The sequence below is a fragment of the Carassius auratus genome, chromosome 5, assembly GCF_003368295.1.
Source record: "Carassius auratus strain Wakin chromosome 5, ASM336829v1, whole genome shotgun sequence".
Taxonomy (NCBI): Eukaryota; Metazoa; Chordata; class Actinopteri; order Cypriniformes; family Cyprinidae; genus Carassius; species Carassius auratus.
Genome location: NC_039247.1, coordinates 12084598 through 12104393, shown reverse-complemented (window position 1 = coordinate 12104393; position 19796 = coordinate 12084598). Strand labels below are relative to the sequence as shown.

Genomic DNA, 19796 nt, shown 5'->3' with positions numbered 1-19796 from the left:
ATGTTCATGATAGATGCGAGGGCAGGAGATTGTGTGTAAAGCGTTTGAATGAAAGCTGAATCAGATCCTCCCTCTCTTGCTCCAAGTATCCACCAAGTATATTTGATCTCCAAATATAAAACATGCAATATTAAGTCAACTTCAACCATGCAAATATAAATCAATAAATGTTTGCTGTCTCTATCAATTAAAATAAAAAATGTCCATGTACAAGTTAATGGTTATTTTAATGGAATTGCATTGTAACAAAAATGTAAATATTTGCTCTGCTCTGTTTTCCATCAGTGGCCATCCATCAGTGGCGCCTTGGCCTAAAAATATGGTAGACCTCCGGGCTATTGTGTTAGTGCTAACTGAAACACCTGCTAGTTATGAATCTATTCTATGAAAATATCCAACTAGTGTCAGTTGTGTAAGTGTGTTTGACTCCCCCAAATATTGAACGTCTGACTGGACTTTTGACTCCTTCAAACATTATTTTGTCTCGCTGTGCCTTTCCCTCCTCTTGTTCCGCATATTTTAGCCTTGATGTCATGTCCTTTCTTGCTAGGCACACAATAATAGATCAGGGAATGCTTTATGTCCTGGACCCTGCACACTTCCTTTTTTCTGTTACAAATCTATAATGTCTAACTTTAGCTAATAATTCTTATGCTGTAGAAGAATTGGGTAAAAAATATGGGATCATAGAACTAAACATGCTTAGTAAATGATTGGGAAGACTGAAACTTTGAAAGAGGCATGTGATGTGACACTGGAAAGTTCAAATTTGATCGAGTTTGATGTGGGGAAGGGAGCACTATGTGTTTAAATAGGGCATGTGAGTGAGGAGGTGTGTTATCAGTGATCCCACGGGAAGTTCCCTCTCCAGCATGCGGCGCAAAAGCCAAAGATCCCACAGAATTCCCCTTAACGGTCCATGTAGCAGATCGGAGAAACAGAAATGTGCTTGCATACAGTAGTGGCATGATAATGGATTGATGGAGCTGGGTTTCCTCACAGTTCAATGTAAGTGAATCTATCTATTCTTTAGGCTTGGGATTTGAGCTTGTTTTGAATACTGGCCAGTGTTTTATGAAATTCTGTATATGAATGGTTTTGAAATTAAATTTATGAAATGGCATTTTGGTGGCTGCATTTTTGGTTTTCATAAACTGATAGCTTCATTCATATGGTTTAATGAATAAATATCTATGATCTATCTTTTATGCATAAAATGTGTTTTAAAGCACATTAAGAGTGGACAAGGAAACCGTTACATTTGAGCTACAAAAATGCCTCTTATATTCAGTAAAGAAATACTTATTTGAAAGCAGCCTACAATATCTTCCTTATCAAACTGTAATATCATATTGCTGGTGTCATTTGCCCTAAACACTGTTTGCATTCTATTTTATTTTTAATTTTTAATAGATGTCTGATAATAAAATGTGAAAATTTTTTGAGATGCTGTTCATTCATATTTGTGCATGTCATTCTGTCAATGAAATATATATTTTTTTTTGTTTCTTACCTCAAACAAATATTTGAGATAATGAAATATAAAATATTCAGGTTGGGGAAACTAAAGTGATAATTTGGAGATGAATTAATGACAGTCACATTGTTGAAGCACAAATGTGAATATAGGCTGGTTACTGTCCCGTGCTCCTTCAGTGTGCTTCTCGTTTAGGGTCAGATTTCAACTGTTTATTGATCTGAAGCGCTGTTACCCTTCATCACACACACGTGCAGTACAGCAAAGATTTACTGCCTGATAACGATATACACACCATCCAAATGACAGCTAAAAACAGGATAGATTTATCAAATGTTCTTATTTTCATCTTGACTAAATGTGATGATTTGCAGTGCCATAGATCATTATGGGCTGTGTGCTTTTTTGGTGGGCTAAAATTGTACCTGTCGGCTAGTTGCCATGGAAACACTCACCTTTCCATAGTTGCGGTCCATTCAAGGGTAGAGCCAAACCCAAGCAACTAAACAGCCTAGTACATTGATCTCTCTCTCTCTCTCTCTCTCTCTCTCTCTCTCTCTCTCTCTCTCTAAATGGGAACACCATGACGACAGCAAAGCCTCAGGCTTCATGATTAATCATATACTGCATTAATTGACATTTTAGCCATTGCAGAATGCTGTGATACAAGGCTGTTTTATTGTCTTCAGTGTCTTATGAAACTTGTTACTTTTGATGCATGTTGTGTTTTGGTTGTGTCAGCTGAAATGAAGCACTCTTGTAATGTTGTGTTCAGCTGGATTAGTAAAAAAGAATATTAGCCTAAACCATAGAATTTATATTACATTTTATAAAACAAAACATTTTTTTCTACCCCCCCTCCCCTTTTTGTTTGTGTGTGTGTGCGTGTATCCTGGGCAGTTTTTAAAGCCTGTTACATTGTCACCTCTAACACTTGTCACTCTGTCAGCTGTGACATCACTCTTATCAGTGACCTCACATAACTTAGCATTTATCAGACCAGAAAAATGTCTTTATTGTGAGTGTAAAGATACGTACATGTGTGGCTGTACGGTTCCATTTCAGTCTCCAGCCACCCTGCTAGATGTGTTTGTGTGCTCATGACCTTCACTTTTGGCTTCTGTGTGAGCTCCATACACCCACACTCCATGCATTTGAAAAGAGCCTGTGATGTGCGCTCTGAAAGGCTGAATTGTGTACCAAGCAGTGTGTGTAAGAGCTGTGATGGCCTGTGTGTTTGGGGGTATATCCCTGCACATCATCCTGTTTTCTTTCTCCTCCCATTTCTTTCATGTCCCTGTTCAAGGTTGCTTTGATTTGTGAACTATTTTGTCGTAAGTGTTTCTGCCCTTGCTAAGGTCATTGTGACAATATGATGAGTGCAGAGGATGAAGAGTATCTTGATGAATTGAAATATGCTAAGCACATTTGTTTTTTTGTTATCTTTTCCACATTATGCATCCCTGAACAGTTCAATTGTAAATCCATACTTGCACTTAGAGATGGATCTTTAGCAGATGTTCCTTACACTGATTAATCCAAGTTGAACTATTTCTGACTTCAGAGCTGAATTAGCTTGGCTTCTGTTTTCAGTGTCTACAAAACTGGCCCCATCGGTTTAGCTGAGTTTCCCAAAAACATACTTGGCATTCTTACTTTTCCCTCCATCGTATCAGTCAAAATTGGATATATGGATAATTGTTCATACTTATTTCTTCCGTTTTAATATCTTCTTCACCATCTAATGAAGACTTATCCTAAAAGACACAACCAATCTTGAAAAAAAAAAAAAAAAAAAAAAAAAAAAAAATATATATATATATATATATATATATATATATATATAATATATAATTAAAAAAAATATATATATATATGTATATATATATGTGTATATATATATATGTATATATATATATATATATATATATATATATATATATATATATATATATATATATATATATATGTATATGTATGTATATGTATGTGTGTGTGTGTGTGTGTGTGTGTGTGTGTGTGTGTGTGTGACTGTGTGAGTTGTTCATTTTGAATCAAAATCTTTAATTGATTTGCAGCTCTTGCAAAGTTATTGATGTATGAATAGATTCTTCAAAATGTATTTTATGTTAAATTATTAAGATGTTAAGTGGCATCACAGACAGTCTCTAATTTGTCAGATGTGTCTAGTCTTCAGATCCATAGCAGGAGATCTAACATGACATCAGGGTGTGAACTCTCTTCACGCTCTCACTGAGATGATGACAAGGGATGGCCATCTTTTTTTTCCCTCATGGGCTATAAATCTTTTGTTAAATTTAGAGAACAAGACCAGTGACTCTCTCCTGGTTTTCCCTTGAATAAAAAGCTACTGTACATATTGATTTTGAGTCTGGTACTGCTGGGTGACCTCATTGCATGTATCTGTTGTTTAGCCACGGGTTGCTATGTTTCTCTTCTCTGACTTGGATGCAGATATTAATTTGATGGTCCGTTCTCTTATGTACCAGACAGAACAGTGCAGGAATTATATCCAGTGAAGCTTTTAAGACTTATATCAGTGTAGTAACTGAATAATTGATTGAAATTAAATGTTTAAGTTTATTTGTTATTGTTATAAATTATATAGTTGTTGAGTTTATTATGAATTTATGCTGCTTATTTTTTAATTGCTTTCAATATCAAAATGATCTCTTTGTTGGACAGTGGAATAAATAATCAAGAATCCAGAATCATGATTCTCATCCCAAAAATTGTCACATATATATTTGCTGCCTTAGTTGTAGTCTGTATCCCTGAGAGTGTAATCATCTTTTCTTCTATCTATCAGTCTGTCTGTTATTTTTAGAGCATCTCTATCTCTGTTCTCCTTTCTTTCTTTTATGTTCTGACATGGAAATTAAAAATAATAATAATAAAAACCCATTTGCAATACGTCTTTATCATGGCACTGTCATATCTTTTCCACGTCTATTTTCAGACTGTTATATATATATATATATTTATATATGTGTGTATGTATGTATGTATGTATATATGTTTTCATCCATTTGTTTATTTTTTGATGATATGGCCATGGAACAAAAAATGAAGCGTGGAATGGAGTGATGGAGGGGGAAGTGTGACTTATGTCTGGTGCAGTGTCTGAAATATTTACAGAGACAGAGATACAGAGCTGTGAAGACAGGAAGTGTGTGTGCAGGGGATGAATCCATTTGGGAAGAAGAGGGTTCTGGGTAAATATGGTGAGAAAAAAAAAGAGTAAATGAAAGATAAAGACAGAAAACATGGCAAAGTGTAATGAAAAGGATTCCTCTCCAAGGACAAACAGGTCATTTGCTTCTCAGCAGACTGGATGTGCATGCTGCTCTGTTTGAGGTGATAAGTATGTTGGAGGTGAGCTGTTCACAGTTCGGTTTGTGTGTTAAAGCACACTCATTCACACTCGCTTTCATTGGTAGGAGATGCATAACATGAAAGAGCTTGTAACACATGCCATTAAGCATGCACATCACATCACTGAGCACGCTAACATCACACTAGCATTCTAAAATACACTCTCTCTTTCACACAGTAAACACAGTTAGAGCCAGTGTATTATCATTCATACAGTGTCGTTCATTGCCTCCAATGCTGGCATTAACATTCATTCTGCTAGACTTATGTGACAGTTAACCTTCTAGAGGCACACTCCGCGTGGAGTAGTGGGTGTGATTCCATGTGTTGCTGTTCTACATCTATCTCACTTGCCTTTCAATCAGGCGTATTTCAACACATAGACAGCCAAGGATGCGTAAACACACACATTCCTCACAGGGTATACCTCAGCACGATCCTCTTGTCTGAACATGTCCTTTTCCTCTCTTAGGGCTCACCTGTAACTCCCAGAATACACTTCACTCTGATTTGCCCAGTGGCAATATTTAGATGATCCAGAATGTGTTACATCATATTAGTACTAATGGGAAAGGGCTCTTTTTGAGTGTCCTTTAAAAGTATTATATCTAAAATTAGATACAGTACGAGGGACTTTTATGTAGTTTAATGCACATTACATAACATCCATGCATGCAGGTTTGAATCGAACACATCACAGAATAAAAATGAGGTTATGAGTTCATTTGATTGCTTGTACTGTCTTAAAGGTGCAGTGTGTAATTTCTGCACTATATAAGTGACACTGATATAAGCATCCCGACTGGGCTGGTGTTGAGAAATCGGATTCCCCCTTAAAACTGGTCTCTATCAACTATTGAGAACACTACTGACCACACTACATCTGTCCTTCTCAGCCATATTTTAATTTTGCATCAAATTAAATGTGGCGTCTACCCTAATTTGTGGGTGGATGATGAGTTTGTCATTGAGCACACTGTTCTGTAATCTTTAATTTTACTTAATGCATTGGTAAAGCCCTTCATATTCATGGTTCAAAAGTGAAGGAGGTTTTGTCTGCTTTGCATAGAAAGTTCTGAATTCATGATGAGATCTTTTTATCTTCTCAAAACGAAAGATAAGCTTTAGATGAGCCCTCGAAAAGTGTCTTTGTTTCAGTGGCACTTGATCCCCTTCTAAACTTGCTGACCAAAAAAGAGCTTCTGAAGTATATTCGCTCCTGATCCCTTCTTCTCTCACGTCTTGAAGAGCTATTATTAGTTCCTACTCAAAGAAACTTGTCTCATTTCGAATCAAGAAGTTCATCTTTAGAGAACATTCTTTTGATGTTGAAAGTTCCGTTTCCAGTAACTAAGTGATTGACGACCGTTCAGATGAACCCCCAACACACGGTTTCTTTTGTTTTTCCATCTCTCTTCTAAAATCCTTTCGCTCAAGCTGGTTTTTGACAGCTATTCCCAGTGCTTCCTGTCAGTAGCATCCCATCAATGTTTCCCGGTCAGGAAAACTGATGCCGGTTTCCCCTCATTCTGAAACTCAACCTGTCGTTCGGACTGCTAGTTTGATGCTCCGTCTCTCCAAGGCCGCTTCAAGCTTGGATCAATCCCACAATCCTCTTTGCTCCAATTAGAGTCCTCTGCTTCGTTTCACCTCAGCCAATCAGAAATAACCAGTTTGTACACACACACACACACACACGTTTTGTGTGCTCTGAAACCTCAGTGGTTAGGAGACAAGGCTGGTCTCAGGAGCATAGTCTAACCTCTGAAGATCTTTGTGGAGGAGAGAAAGAAGGAGAGTGGAAGAAACAAGGAAAGGAAAACAAAGGAGGGGGGAAGGGAGGTAAATAAAGAGTTCAGGGTAAAAGAGAATAGTAAATAATTTATGAGATACACACAGCAACTAAAGGTTGATGATGATTGTTTATGGAGAGAGACACTTCCTAGAATGTACATACTCTATTTAAATAAAATATGTCATAAAAATTGTAGAAAGCATTGTAGTTTATATGGCTTAAGTCGTTTTATTCTGTATTCTAAAACCTAACCTACTATACTATAAACCTTCATCACAGCCAGATGCACAGCAACCCGATTTTTAGGGGATGTGCTGCACAACAGCACTGGGGTGTGTAAATAATGACAGAATTTTGACTTTTGTGTGATGTATTCCTTGGAGATCAGAAGATGGAGAGTGTTCTGTGCACATCTCTCTCCAGCTGACACGAAGGGATGAGTAGTGGAACTGTTCCCAAATCTGATCAGATCTGCTTTGTAGCAAATACTAATTAACGTCAGTTCAGACCAACACAGGCTTCATCTTAGATGAGATCTCCCACTCTAATTACAGCTGTAAACGTGTTGGATTTTCAAATGATATGCTTGCTATCTCCCATCACTGTTTATTATGGATGCGGAACGTGTTGAATTGATGTTACACAAGTGGTATTGGCAACTTAAATGGCTTGATGAGCTAACTTTCTAACTTTTTTTTTTTCCTTTGCAAGTTAACAGATATTGAAATGTTCGGCAAAGATTTGCTGAACTGTATTTTAGATTATTAGGAGATAATTAGCAATTTGAAGAAAGGCACTAATTATCTTGTCAGAGCGCTCACACTTAAGACCCCTTAAGCTGTTCTAAATTCACTGTAAACCACAGCTTCACAGGGCTTATTGCTTTTATAAAATGGTTATTCCATATACGTATTAAGGTTTTACAAAATAAAACAGCGCTAATAAAGTGTAATCATTATAGATAAAAACAGTATTCTTCCACCAAACAATGTAGATCCTCAGAAACAGTTGTGGTTATAACAAAGTGGCTGCGGAGCAACACGCAGAAGTAAACAAAGGTGTATATTTGTAGTGTAACTTACAACAGCTTCGAACGCGGCTCAACCAATCAGAATCAAGGACCGGAACTATCCATTTTATAATGAGGAATGAATGCCTTTATGCATTATACATGTCTCATATTATGCAGAACATGTTGAAGACTCATTTTTTCTTACTCAGTCATTCATGATTTTTCTCTCCCTGCGAAAATTTCAATTTCCCCCACAAATATAAAATTATTATATATTTTTAATTGTCTAGTTTCATTTTTAGCAAAAGACTGCACTATACATTCATCATAAATATATATTTGATGGTTTATTTTCATATGCAAAACAGAATTGATTACTGCAAGTAATTCATTTAGTTTTAAGTTTAAATTGCAATTTTGCAGTTGCAGTTTTTTGAAGTTTCCACTTTTTCCACTTAATTAGTGAGATTATAGAAAATGTGCTGTATGACCTCTATTATTTCTGTATTATCATTGCTGTCTTCATTGCTGGAGATTCAGACTATGTTGTTGAGTTTCAAACATCTATTATTCTTTGATCCTTTAAACTGCTGTGTCCTGTGTGTCTCTTTAAGGCTGCCTACAGAGTTGTTGTTTCAGCATACTGTAAGCTGTGTGAATGTCTTTGAATAGGACCAGAACATGTGTCCTCATATTACCCCTGCAATTTAGGCAGTGATAACTCGTGCTTTGTGGTTGCCAAAAATAATCCCATTTGATTATCTTATCTCGTTTTCAAGCTTGAGACTGTGTGTATAAGAGACACACTTTGGTCACTGGTTGGTGTGTGCTGCTGTTTCAGGTCTCATCTGATGCCCAGGCTGAAGGAGTCGCGCTCTCACGAGTCTTTGCTCAGTCCCAGCAGTGCAGTAGAAGCTCTGGACCTCAGCATGGAGGAGGAGGTCCTTATTAAACCAGTGCACAGCTCCATCCTAGGACAAGATTACTGCTTTGAGGTATAGACACCTCTTTCATTCACTTTACATTATATACATCAATAAATTCACTGATCTGATCTTTCTCAACCATCAGTACATGTTCATTTGAATTCAATATTACAGTATATCATCATTCATAAGACGATAAGTTTTCAGCAAAAAGCTATTTGTCTGATTATATTGATTTCCATAAAAAAAAGTGATTTCAATTTAATTGAGATCTTAATTGAACAGTCCCAATATAGATTTTTTAAATCCAAGGGTCAATTTGTATAATAGTGTATGTGTATATATACATGTGTGTATATATATATATATATATATATATATATATATATATATATATATATATATATATATATATATATATATATATATATATATATATATATACAGTGTTGGGTATAGTTACTTTGGAAAGTAGTTAGTTAGGTTACAACGTTACCATCAATTAAAAGTAATCAGTTATGATACAGCGTTACCTATTCATAAAAGTAACGCGTTAGAGTACTCATGCGTTACCAAAAATTAAAAGCCGTTTGCAGCGGCCCACACACGACACACGACAGACATAGCCCCTGGCCCCTTTAAATGCACCTAGAAGTCGTGACTCCCGACAATGAATAACGTCAGTCATCCGACTAAATTAACACTGTAGAATAACAATAACAGGATAGACAGTTAGCAATCGGCTATTCCACATGGCGTTTTATTTATTTATCACAGAACATATTATTAATCAAAATTCGCACCTAACGGTATCCTAGGCTTACTGTAGCCTATATTATGAGCACCACAAGATAACTCCTGATTTTTCTTTAACTTTAAATAATGCAGTTATCAAAGTACAAGTATGCTTACTTGTAAACACAACCTTAAACAGGCTTGCAGATTTAAATCCATTTAGAAATGATGAACAACCAGCCAGCCAAAGATCTAACAGAAATTAACAGCTGCCTGTCAAACAAAAATGATAACAAACCGAATTAAATCCTTCACTGCCACACAGGTAAATGACAAATCGCTTAATAGCCGAACTAATTATTATTAAAGTGTCACTCACAGTCACAAGCCTAAATTCGCTTTAACAAAGTCCTCTTACATTTACTCTTCAAAGTAGTGATTACAACGTAGCGTTAAATTTGAGGTAGAATTTTTGGCGGTCGACAGAAGCTTTTCACCAAAGCAGAGTGTGCATTTTACCGTTATGTTCTTTTCTTTTTCGTTGACAAATTGAAAATAATGTGCGTACTTCCATAAACCAAACGCTGTCCTCTCTGCTATCTTGCCGGGAGTTCAAAAAAAAAAAAAAAAAACCCACACACACACAGGGTCAGGCGCAGGGCACAGATGCATCACAGCCATTGACTTTACGATCACAGAGCTTCGGCTCCGCTGATACATCCGCAGGTGGCACAGTAAACCTAGGCATACTGTCTGACAAAAAGCAGGCTGCAGTCGGGATTTTCCTTTCCTTAAAATAACGGATTACTTTTTTAAAAAAAAATAACGAAGTTACTGATTACTTACGCACGAAACTAACGCGTTAAGTTACAAATTTCAGGAAAAAAGTAATTAGAGTACTCTAACGCGTTACTTTGTACACAACATATATATATATATATATATGTGATTTCGATTCACAAGATCTCAAATCGATTTTATTTAGATTCCTGATTCGATTTTCGATTACGATTCTCGATTCGATTTTCGATTACGATTCTCGATTCGATTTTCGATTACGATTCTCGATTTGATTTTCTATACTCGATTCTCGATTCAACTCAATGAATATAGATTTAATACAAATACTATATTTATAAAAAAAGAACAGTGAACATAAGTTTACAAATGGGTAATTAATAAAAATAAATTAGGAGCCACAAACCTGTATATTAAACCCCTTTCATTTTAGGTACACTTGTACATTAAAAAAGAATCCATCTCTAGTTTTCAAATACATACAATTTTGTTAAATAAATACAATTTTGATTCAAGATGAAAAATGTATGCTGAAAAAAGTCAGAACAGTCACATTCCTTTATCAAACAGGATCAAGTTAGTTAATCTTTAAGATAAAACAATCATACAAAAAAATAAAAAAATTGATTCATGGCGTTTGTGAATCGATTTTGAATCGACCACATTTTAAAAAAACGATTAATCGAAAGATCAATTTTTTTTACCCTGCTCTAATATATACAGTATTGTTCAAAATAATAGCAGTACAATGTGACTAACCAGGATAATCAAGGTTTTTCGTATATTTTTTTATTGCTACGTGGCAAACAAGTTACCAGTAGGTTCAGTAGATTCTCAGAAAACAAATGAGACCCAGCATTCATGAAATGCACGCTCTTAAGGCTGTGCAATTGGGCAATTAGTTGAATTAGTTGAAAGGGGTGTGTTCAAAAAAATAGCAGTGTGGCATTCAATCACTGAGGTCATCAATTTTGTGAAGAAACAGGTGTGAATCAGGTGGCCCCTATTTAAGGATGAAGCCAACACTTGTTGAACATGCATTTGAAAGCTGAGGAAAATGGGTCGTTCAAGACATTGTTCAGAAGAACAGCGTACTTTGATTAAAAAGTTGATTAGAGAGGGGAAAACCTATAAAGAGGTGCAAAAAATGATAGGCTGTTCAGCTAAAATGATCTCCAATGCCTTAAAATGGAGAGCAAAACCAGAGAGACGTGGAAGAAAACGGAAGACAACCATCAAAATGGATAGAAGAATAACCAGAATGGCAAAGGCTCAGCCAATGATCACCTCCAGGATGATCAAAGACAGTCTGGAGTTACCTGTAAGTACTGTGACAGTTAGAAGACGTCTGTGTGAAGCTAATCTATTTTCAAGAATCCCCCGCAAAGTCCCTCTGTTAAAAAAAAGGCATGTGCAGAAGAGGTTACAATTTGCCAAAGAACACATCAACTGGCCTAAAGAGAAATGGAGGAACATTTTGTGGACTGATGAGAGTAAAATTGTTCTTTTTGGGTCCAAGGGCCACAGGCAGTTTGTGAGGCGACCCCCAAACTCTGAATTCAAGCCACAGTACACAGTGAAGACAGTGAAGCATGGAGGTGCAAGCATCATGATATGGGCATGTTTCTCCTACTATGGTGTTGGGCCTATTTATCGCATACCAGGGATCATGGATCAGTTTGCATATGTTAAAATACTTGAAGAGGTCATGTTGCCCTATGCTGAAGAGGACATGCCCTTGAAATGGTTGTTTCAACAAGACAATGACCCAAAACACACTAGTAAACGGGCAAAGTCTTGGTTCCAAACCAACAAAATTAATGTTATGGAGTGGCCAGCCCAATCTCCAGACCTTAATCCAATTGAGAACTTGTGGGGTGATATCAAAAATGCTGTTTCTGAAGCAAAACCAAGAAATGTGAATGAATTGTGGAATGTTGTTAAAGAATCATGGAGTGGAATAACAGCTGAGAGGTGCCACAAGTTGGTTGACTCCATGCCACACAGATGTCAAGCAGTTTTAAAAAACTGTGGTCATACAACTAAATATTAGTGTAGTGATTCACAGGATTGCTAAATCCCAGAAAAAAAAAATGTTTGTACAAAATAGTTTTGAGTTTGTACAGTCAAAGGTAGACACTGCTATTTTTTTGAACACACCCCTTTCAACTAATTGCCCAATTGCACAGCCTTAAGAGCGTGCATATCATGAATGCTGGGTCTTGTTTGTTTTCTGACAATCTACTGAACCTACTGGTAACTTGTTTGCCACGTAGCAATAAAAAATATACTAAAAACCTTGATTATTCTGGTTAGTCACATTGTACTGCTATTATTTTGAACAATACTGTATATATATATATATATATATATATATATATATATATATATATATATATATATATATATATATATATATATATATATATATATATATATAGTTTTATTAATAGAATAATTTGAATTACATTGAAGAAATGGTTTTTCCACCAAAAAGAGAAAAAAAAGAATTGTAAACGGAATAGGTTTTATACCTTAAATGTATATACAACTAGAATTTAATCAGAACTGGAATCATATCAAGAGATTCTGTGTTAAGCCAGTGGTAGAGCATTGCGTTAGCAGCACAAAAGCTCATGGGTTCAATTCCCAGGGAACACACATACTGGTAAAAAATGCATAGTCTGAATACATTGTTAGTTGCTTTAGATAAAAACATAAATGTAAGATAAATGTAAATTTAAAATAAATGTAAGGGCTTGTGGATTTAACCAGAGTTTAATCAAATTCAGAATCAAATCAAGATCCTGTGAATTGAACCAGAATGTAATCAAACTGGGAAATCTGTATTGATCATAATTGAATCAAACCAGGAATTCTGGATAGAGCAGAATCTATTCAGTTTAATTCAATTTTGATTCAATTCACAAGCTCTCTTTTTTATAGCTTCTTTTATAGCTTGTGATTCCTGGTCAGATTGTCCGTGATTGTCTATATCCAGATTTCTGAACACATATTTTAAATACCCAAAATATCTGTCAGTAAATGTGATTCGGTTTTGCATTTTGTTTCCTGTCAGTAACATCATTTTCCAATGACAGTAAAACATGTTGACAAAGTGTGAGATTTCTGTAGTAAGCTGACAATTATCAACCTTTTTTCCAGGTGAGCACCTCCACAGGTAGTAAGTGCTTTTCTTGTCGTTCGGCCGCAGAGAGAGACAAATGGATGGAGAACCTGCGACGGGCCATCCACCCTAATAAGGTAAACTTGCCGCTTTTATACCTGCATAGACTAAAATCAGACCTGATGCAGATGCTCTGATTTATTACTGAAGAAATGCAGCTCAATTCAAAGGAAGAAGAGACATCAAATAATGTTTCTGTTCCTGTAAGAATGACGAAATTCAGGGCAGTTTTTTCCCTCTCTCTTTGTAAGCACATGAGATACAGAGAAACGGCAAAAAAGAAAAAAGATCTCATTTCACCAATCAATGATTAAGCAAATTAATTATTAATAAAACCGAAAAAAAAAATCAAACACACCCTTCAAGTTATATTTGCCGCCTTCCCAGCTTGCCTGGGGATGTGTTTAATGTCTCGCCGCTCCGTCTTACATTTGAATTACTCAGTGGGTTTCTGAGGTGAACACCAGAGCCAGGCTTTACAGAGCTTTGCCTAAACAGATGATGCTTTCAGACAGAAGTTGATGCTATAGTAGTGTTAAGATGATCATAGCTCAGGCATTAGCTTCTGCAGCAGAGGCCCATTTCTGTCTGCCTGCTTAATTAGTTCATTATCTGTGATGAGGGCGCACAATGGAGCACCTCAATACCAAGAGCGAAATCAATTGCCTTAGTGGATGTTTATTTCTGTGGGAATATCCATGGGCACTAGAGCCCTACACAATGCCTACAGTAGTTCCTTGTACAGTCAACTGCTGTTATACAGCAATTCATCAGTCGAGCCTTAAATGCACAGGTCACTCAACAATGGAAGTTGTATTGTTATTTACTCTAGAATTGCAAAGAATCTTTATACAGCCGGTGGTTGCATGATTCATGGAAATAAAACCGATAATAATACTAATATGGCTTAGTGTGATTCTAAAATCCCAGAAGCTATGATTTATTCAGATCAATATATGTGCTGCGTGTTTCAGAGTGAACGTGATCCGGTGTTTTCAGCGTTTCAGAGCAACTCAACAAGAGCTAGCTAGCTACAGTATCCCCCTAAAACTAAAATGAGAAACACTTCTCTGTTGTCAATTATTAGTATTGTATTATTATTGTTGTTGTTATTTTGCTTACATATTAAATGTTTTTATTTCAGTGGAATATAACAATAGGTTAATACTGTATATTTGTATATACAGAGCACATTTTAGTTTACTGCTGCTACAAATAATACACTAACACTAACAAATTAACAACTAATATCTACTAATATTAACAAACCTGAAGGTGTTTTAATTATTGCATTGCAGTCGCAGTCATGCCGCCCTGATGCAGCCTTTTTAGTGACCTACATCACCGGCTTTAAATCTACACCACTAACCAGCTTTAGACTTCTTAAAGCCTGCCAAATTTATACTTTCTGAATGACAGAAAAACCTAGAAAGAGGAACACAAAATATATCCACACAGACAATGATGAACTATCATCACTATTCATCAGTGTGTCCTATCAGTGGTAACATTTCACCCCAGATACAGATGCTTCTGCATGGCATCACTAATTTTGGGCAGGGCACTGTGCGGTGGCTTGCGGGTGGGGGGCAAGAATTGCTGTATACCGCTGGTGAGCAAGAGATTAAGTCTTTTTAGCTCAGTGATTCATGATGGTCTGTGGCCTCAGAAATAGCTGCGACATTTAGTTTTATTCTGATCTCATCCCCCATTTCCTCGTAAGTTATAAGAGGAAGGAGGGATGTCTATAAATTAACCTCTATTTTAGTTGAACAAAAGCTTAAACGTAACTAAAGCATGATGCAGGTCAACTTTATAGCAGTCTCTTGTATATTAACCCACATGACTTCACACTGGAAAGACCATAATATTAAAAAAAGGCCAGTGAATGACATTGTGCTGAATGAAGTCACACAGTATTTACAGCACTGTCCTGCTATCTTTATGGGAAGTGGTCATGAAGTGGTCTAAAATAAAGCGCCTTTTAATTTCCAGCCAAGGGTGGGTGATCTGAAGCAGAGGGTGTTTTATCACGGAGTTGAAAAGCATGTCATCTCTAAATCGCTGACCCTGTTAGATGCTACTAAACTGATGTGGTAATAATCCACTACAGCCACTGACCTCACAATACTCTTCCATCTCTAGGACAACAGTCGGCGGGTGGAGAATACGCTTCAGCTGTGGATCATCGAAGCTAAGGACCTTCCGGCCAAGAAAAAGTACTTCTGTGAGCTCTGCCTGGACGACAGCCTCTATGCCCGCACCACCTGCAAGCTGAAGACCGATAACGTCTTCTGGGGTGAACACTTTGAGTTCAATAACCTCCCTACAGTCCAGAACATCACCGTCCATCTCTATAGGGACTCAGACAAGAAGAAGAAAAGGGACAAGAACAACTACGTGGGGCTGGTGAGCATTCCAGTGGGGAATGTCACGAGCAGGCAGCTGGTGGAGAAATGGTACCCAGTTGGCCAACCCAATCCAGGTAAAGGGAAAACAGCGGGTCCCATGGTGCGCATCAAGACCCGGTACCAGAGCATGAACATCCTGCCCATGGAGCTCTACAAAGAGTTTGCCGAGTACATCACCAACAACTACATGCTGCTCTGCTCTGTGCTGGAGCCAGTCATCAGCGTCAAGAACAAAGAGGAGATGGCCTGCGCTCTGGTGCACATCTTACAGAGCACCGGGAAAGCCAAGGTAGTGTCCAAGTCATTTTGTCATTTAGCAAAAGGTTTTCAAACTGTGCTACAGGGTCTACATAAAAGGAAATATGAAAGAATAATATTAGACAATATGGAAGAACATAATAATGTTAAGGAAAATAACAGTAATAATAATAATAACATAAAAGGAAGAAAAAAAAATGTTTAAAATAAATACTTTTTCATTCTGCCTCAAGTTTTTTTTTTTTTTTTTTTTTTTCACAGTATAAATTTGATCTTTATATATGAAAATATATAGACACCTTTATTCAGAGAATTCAGAGATGATAACAATACAGGCGTTAAATGCACTGCTAAAATACATACTCGCATTAGTTGGCCATGTCAAGGTTCATATCTACAGCATTGTGCTTTAATTTCCAGATGTTTAACCAGTTTGCTTCATCATCATCATAAGCTGAAAGACAAAAATGTATCTACTGCACACTTTCAATCTGTTATTCTAATAGATGGAGAATTTGATCATTGAATACTGGTTTTGTTTCACCAAATGTGCATATGTTCATCTGGAAAAGCCTGTCACATGACCTGTCACATGTTTGAGCAACATAAATAACACCTTATGTAATTCTTTATACAGGTTGACATTATTTTGTGATTCAATGAAACCAATGAACAAAATATATAATTTAGTTTATTATGAATTCACAAATATTCTCTAAATAAATATTCTAAACATATCATATAAATTATAATCTAAAGCATTATACATAAAAATACATACATTTATAAATTTTGATTCGTTATTAAAAGATTACTCTTAACATACATTTGTGAAATATAAAATATTGTTTGTTTGAAATCTATGACTTAACATTTAAATGAATTGTTTATGTGACTCTATGTTTTCTTCAATTTTTGCTTTTTATTCTGTCCATTGTGTGTTTTCCTTGTGCATTTTGTTTTTTATTGATGCTCTTATTGAACTTCAGAGGTCATGGTGAATCAAAATCTATCCAATTCCAGTTTGTTATCTCCGCTGTAGTACCCCGTTGTTATTCCCTGCTGTTTGGGTTAACAAAGGAATACTACATTTAAAAGATTGTGTGTAGTTTGTGTTGGCTACATCTGTGTATCTTTGTATTTATGTTTGTCGGATTTCACATGCTGAGAGGCTTTTCAGAGGGATAATCTCCCCGGTTCTCACAGCCTAGAATTCAGGGATCCAAAGAGCAAAATAGCAAATCTTCCCATTATATCATAAGGGAGGTATTAAAGGGTTAGTTCACTCAAAAATGAAAATTAGCCTGTGTTTTACTCAACCTCGAGTCATCCTGTATATGACTTTCTTCTTTCAGATGAATCCAGTCAGACTTATATTAAAAATTGTCCTGGCTATATGCAACGTCCGTACACAGAGGGCAGGCATGAATAACTTAAGAAATCCCTAAGACTTAACATGTCAAGTAATTATATGTCCACTCTGCCTGCCACAGAGCGTGAAAGATACATCCACAAACTTAATTGGGTTAATTTAAATACACGTACGTCCCTTCATTCTCCCAGTGTCAAACTGGTGTAACAACCCCACCCAGTGGCCAGAAGTTTCTTACCGGGACATTTATTCGTACCTCATCGAGTCACCAGGTGAGCCAGTGAATGATTTTACTTCGTATTTGGAAGTAAACCTCTTTAAATGTATATATTATGTCTTTAGATTTAGATAACTGTGTGCACTTTTCTTTCCAGCCATACAACTAGCCTGGCTTAGCGTTCGATTAGCATCATATATAAATCATGAAATTTCCATAAAATCAAGATATTTCAAATTTGGGGTTTTACAATCATTATTGGTGCACCCAACCACACAAAAACTCTTTGGCATGTTGTAAGGTTAGTCCACTTCCTCGATCCAATACTGTATGGCAGTTTGTTTTCCCCTAAAAGTGGGCATGACTCTGTTCATAGACGTTCTATGATGCTACGTATCATTGCAGTTTTTTGCAGTTGAACAGTCCACAAGTCGTCAAATTATGCACATATCCATAATAAAAGGTGCCTCACACAGCGCAGGGGGTTGAATAATGGCCTTCTGTAGTAGGGCTGTCACTTTTCAGAAAAATCGAATTCAAACAGATATCGAATATCACGCAATGTATTCGAATATATTTGAATATTTACGTAGCATAACATTTAAAAAAAAAAAAAAACACACCGTAGCCTAATGGAGATTCAATCACAAATGTATGCAGCAGGAGTAAGGCATAAAGCCTAGCCTAATTTATTTCTTAATATTGTTTGCAAGAAATAGCAGTCTTTCAGCTTGATCTGGATTAAGTGCGCTCTCTTTTTATTTACAATGTTCCTTGCGGTGGAGAACACACGTTCAGAGCGCACAGACGTGCCTGGCTACTAGCTATTATTCGCTTGATTTGTTCATGGGCCTACGCTACAATATGTCTAGAGTGCCCTCTACTGGGTAAGATGGCAAAGAATAAAATAAAAACAAACAAACGGTCTAATCATAGACTGTAAAAAATGCTACACATGTCATTTTAAAAACCGGATATTTTATTTATAGTTCAATTACGGATATTTTACGTCATGTTCGAATGCATATTCGAGTATTGAATAAAAAGTGACAGCCCTATTCTGTAGTGAATCAATGCATTTTGTGAGAAAAATATCCATATTTCAAACGTAATAAATACTTTTCTCTCATTTCCGGTATCTGTCATACACAGAAGCCGCTTGGTCATATTTGGACAACTTTTAATATAACTCTGACTAGATGCGCCTGAAATAAGAATTTCATAAACACCTAGGCTGACTCAAGACTTAGTAAAGAAATTGCATTTTTGGGTGAGCTAGTCCTTTAATATGGCTGCTCTTATCTGTATTGGCTTTTAAGTCTGTCAGGCCCTGATTGGCAGATCCAGGGTTGTTGTAGATGGTATGTTTGCAGTGACTTACAGGATAGTATAAACACAAAGGCAAAATGACCTTAGATGGAGTTGGATAAGCCTCTAGTATATATGGCATTTAGTGAAAAGTGTGTTTAGACTGCGCTAATGTCAGCGTTCAGTGTTTGAGGAAGAACAGGAGAGACGAAAGACAATTTTGCTGGTTAATTTTTAGATATGTAGTTGAGCTGAATAGTCTCATTATTGTAACCTGTGTGTGGAGTCTAATTAGACAAACTAAGCATGAAACAAGATTTTCAGACAGCAAATCTACCACTATGTTTTTAATCAGTGCCTGGCCATAAGGGTAATTTCAGTGGCCAGCTCTCAAGGAACTGAATTTATGCTGCCTTACACTCCAGTATTTTTAACATCTTGCCCATCAAGTAGTTATTCTGGTGCCATTACCTCTAGCCATGGAGAATCAGAGAAATGAAGCGTGAAACAGGTTTTTTAATTTGTTCATTGTTACGTATATGTATTCGGCTTCAGGTTTTTGTTGGCATAATTTCAGCAGAACATCTTCAGTCATTTTAGAAACATCAAATCTGTTGGTGAATTGCTTGTTGAGAATTTAGAGTATCCTTTATTAGTCACTTTGCTTCCAGATTACAAAATCACCTGAGAATAAAAACTTGTAACATTTAGAGCCAAACGATTATTGTTAATTAACAGATTGAAAATACATCAGAATTATCAGTCAGTTTAGGCTGTTGTTCAAATGTGCCTTACATTTTCCACATGGAATTTGAGGGTTCGTTGAAATAGACAAAGTCCACATGGGATATACACCAATTCCTTTAAAAAGTTTGTAGATTAATGATACACAGAACCAGGAACA

General features: G+C 36.4%; 1 protein-coding gene across 6 annotated transcripts in view; it reads left to right on the top strand.

The window, feature by feature from the left end:
* LOC113075862 (disabled homolog 2-interacting protein-like) overlaps window positions 1–19796 on the top strand; it is a 104034-nt gene that overhangs the window by 64229 nt on the left and 20009 nt on the right. For 5 of the 6 annotated variants that reach the window (XM_026248523.1, XM_026248539.1, XM_026248533.1 and 2 more), the window contains 3 exons: window positions 8522–8675; window positions 13305–13403; window positions 15472–16026. In XM_026248523.1, coding sequence (XP_026104308.1) covers window positions 8522–8675; window positions 13305–13403; window positions 15472–16026 — 808 coding nt within the window. Of the gene's footprint in view, window positions 1–628; window positions 1009–8521; window positions 8676–13304; window positions 13404–15471; window positions 16027–19796 lie in introns of those variants that run through there. The other variant, XM_026248546.1, reaches the window with a different exon arrangement.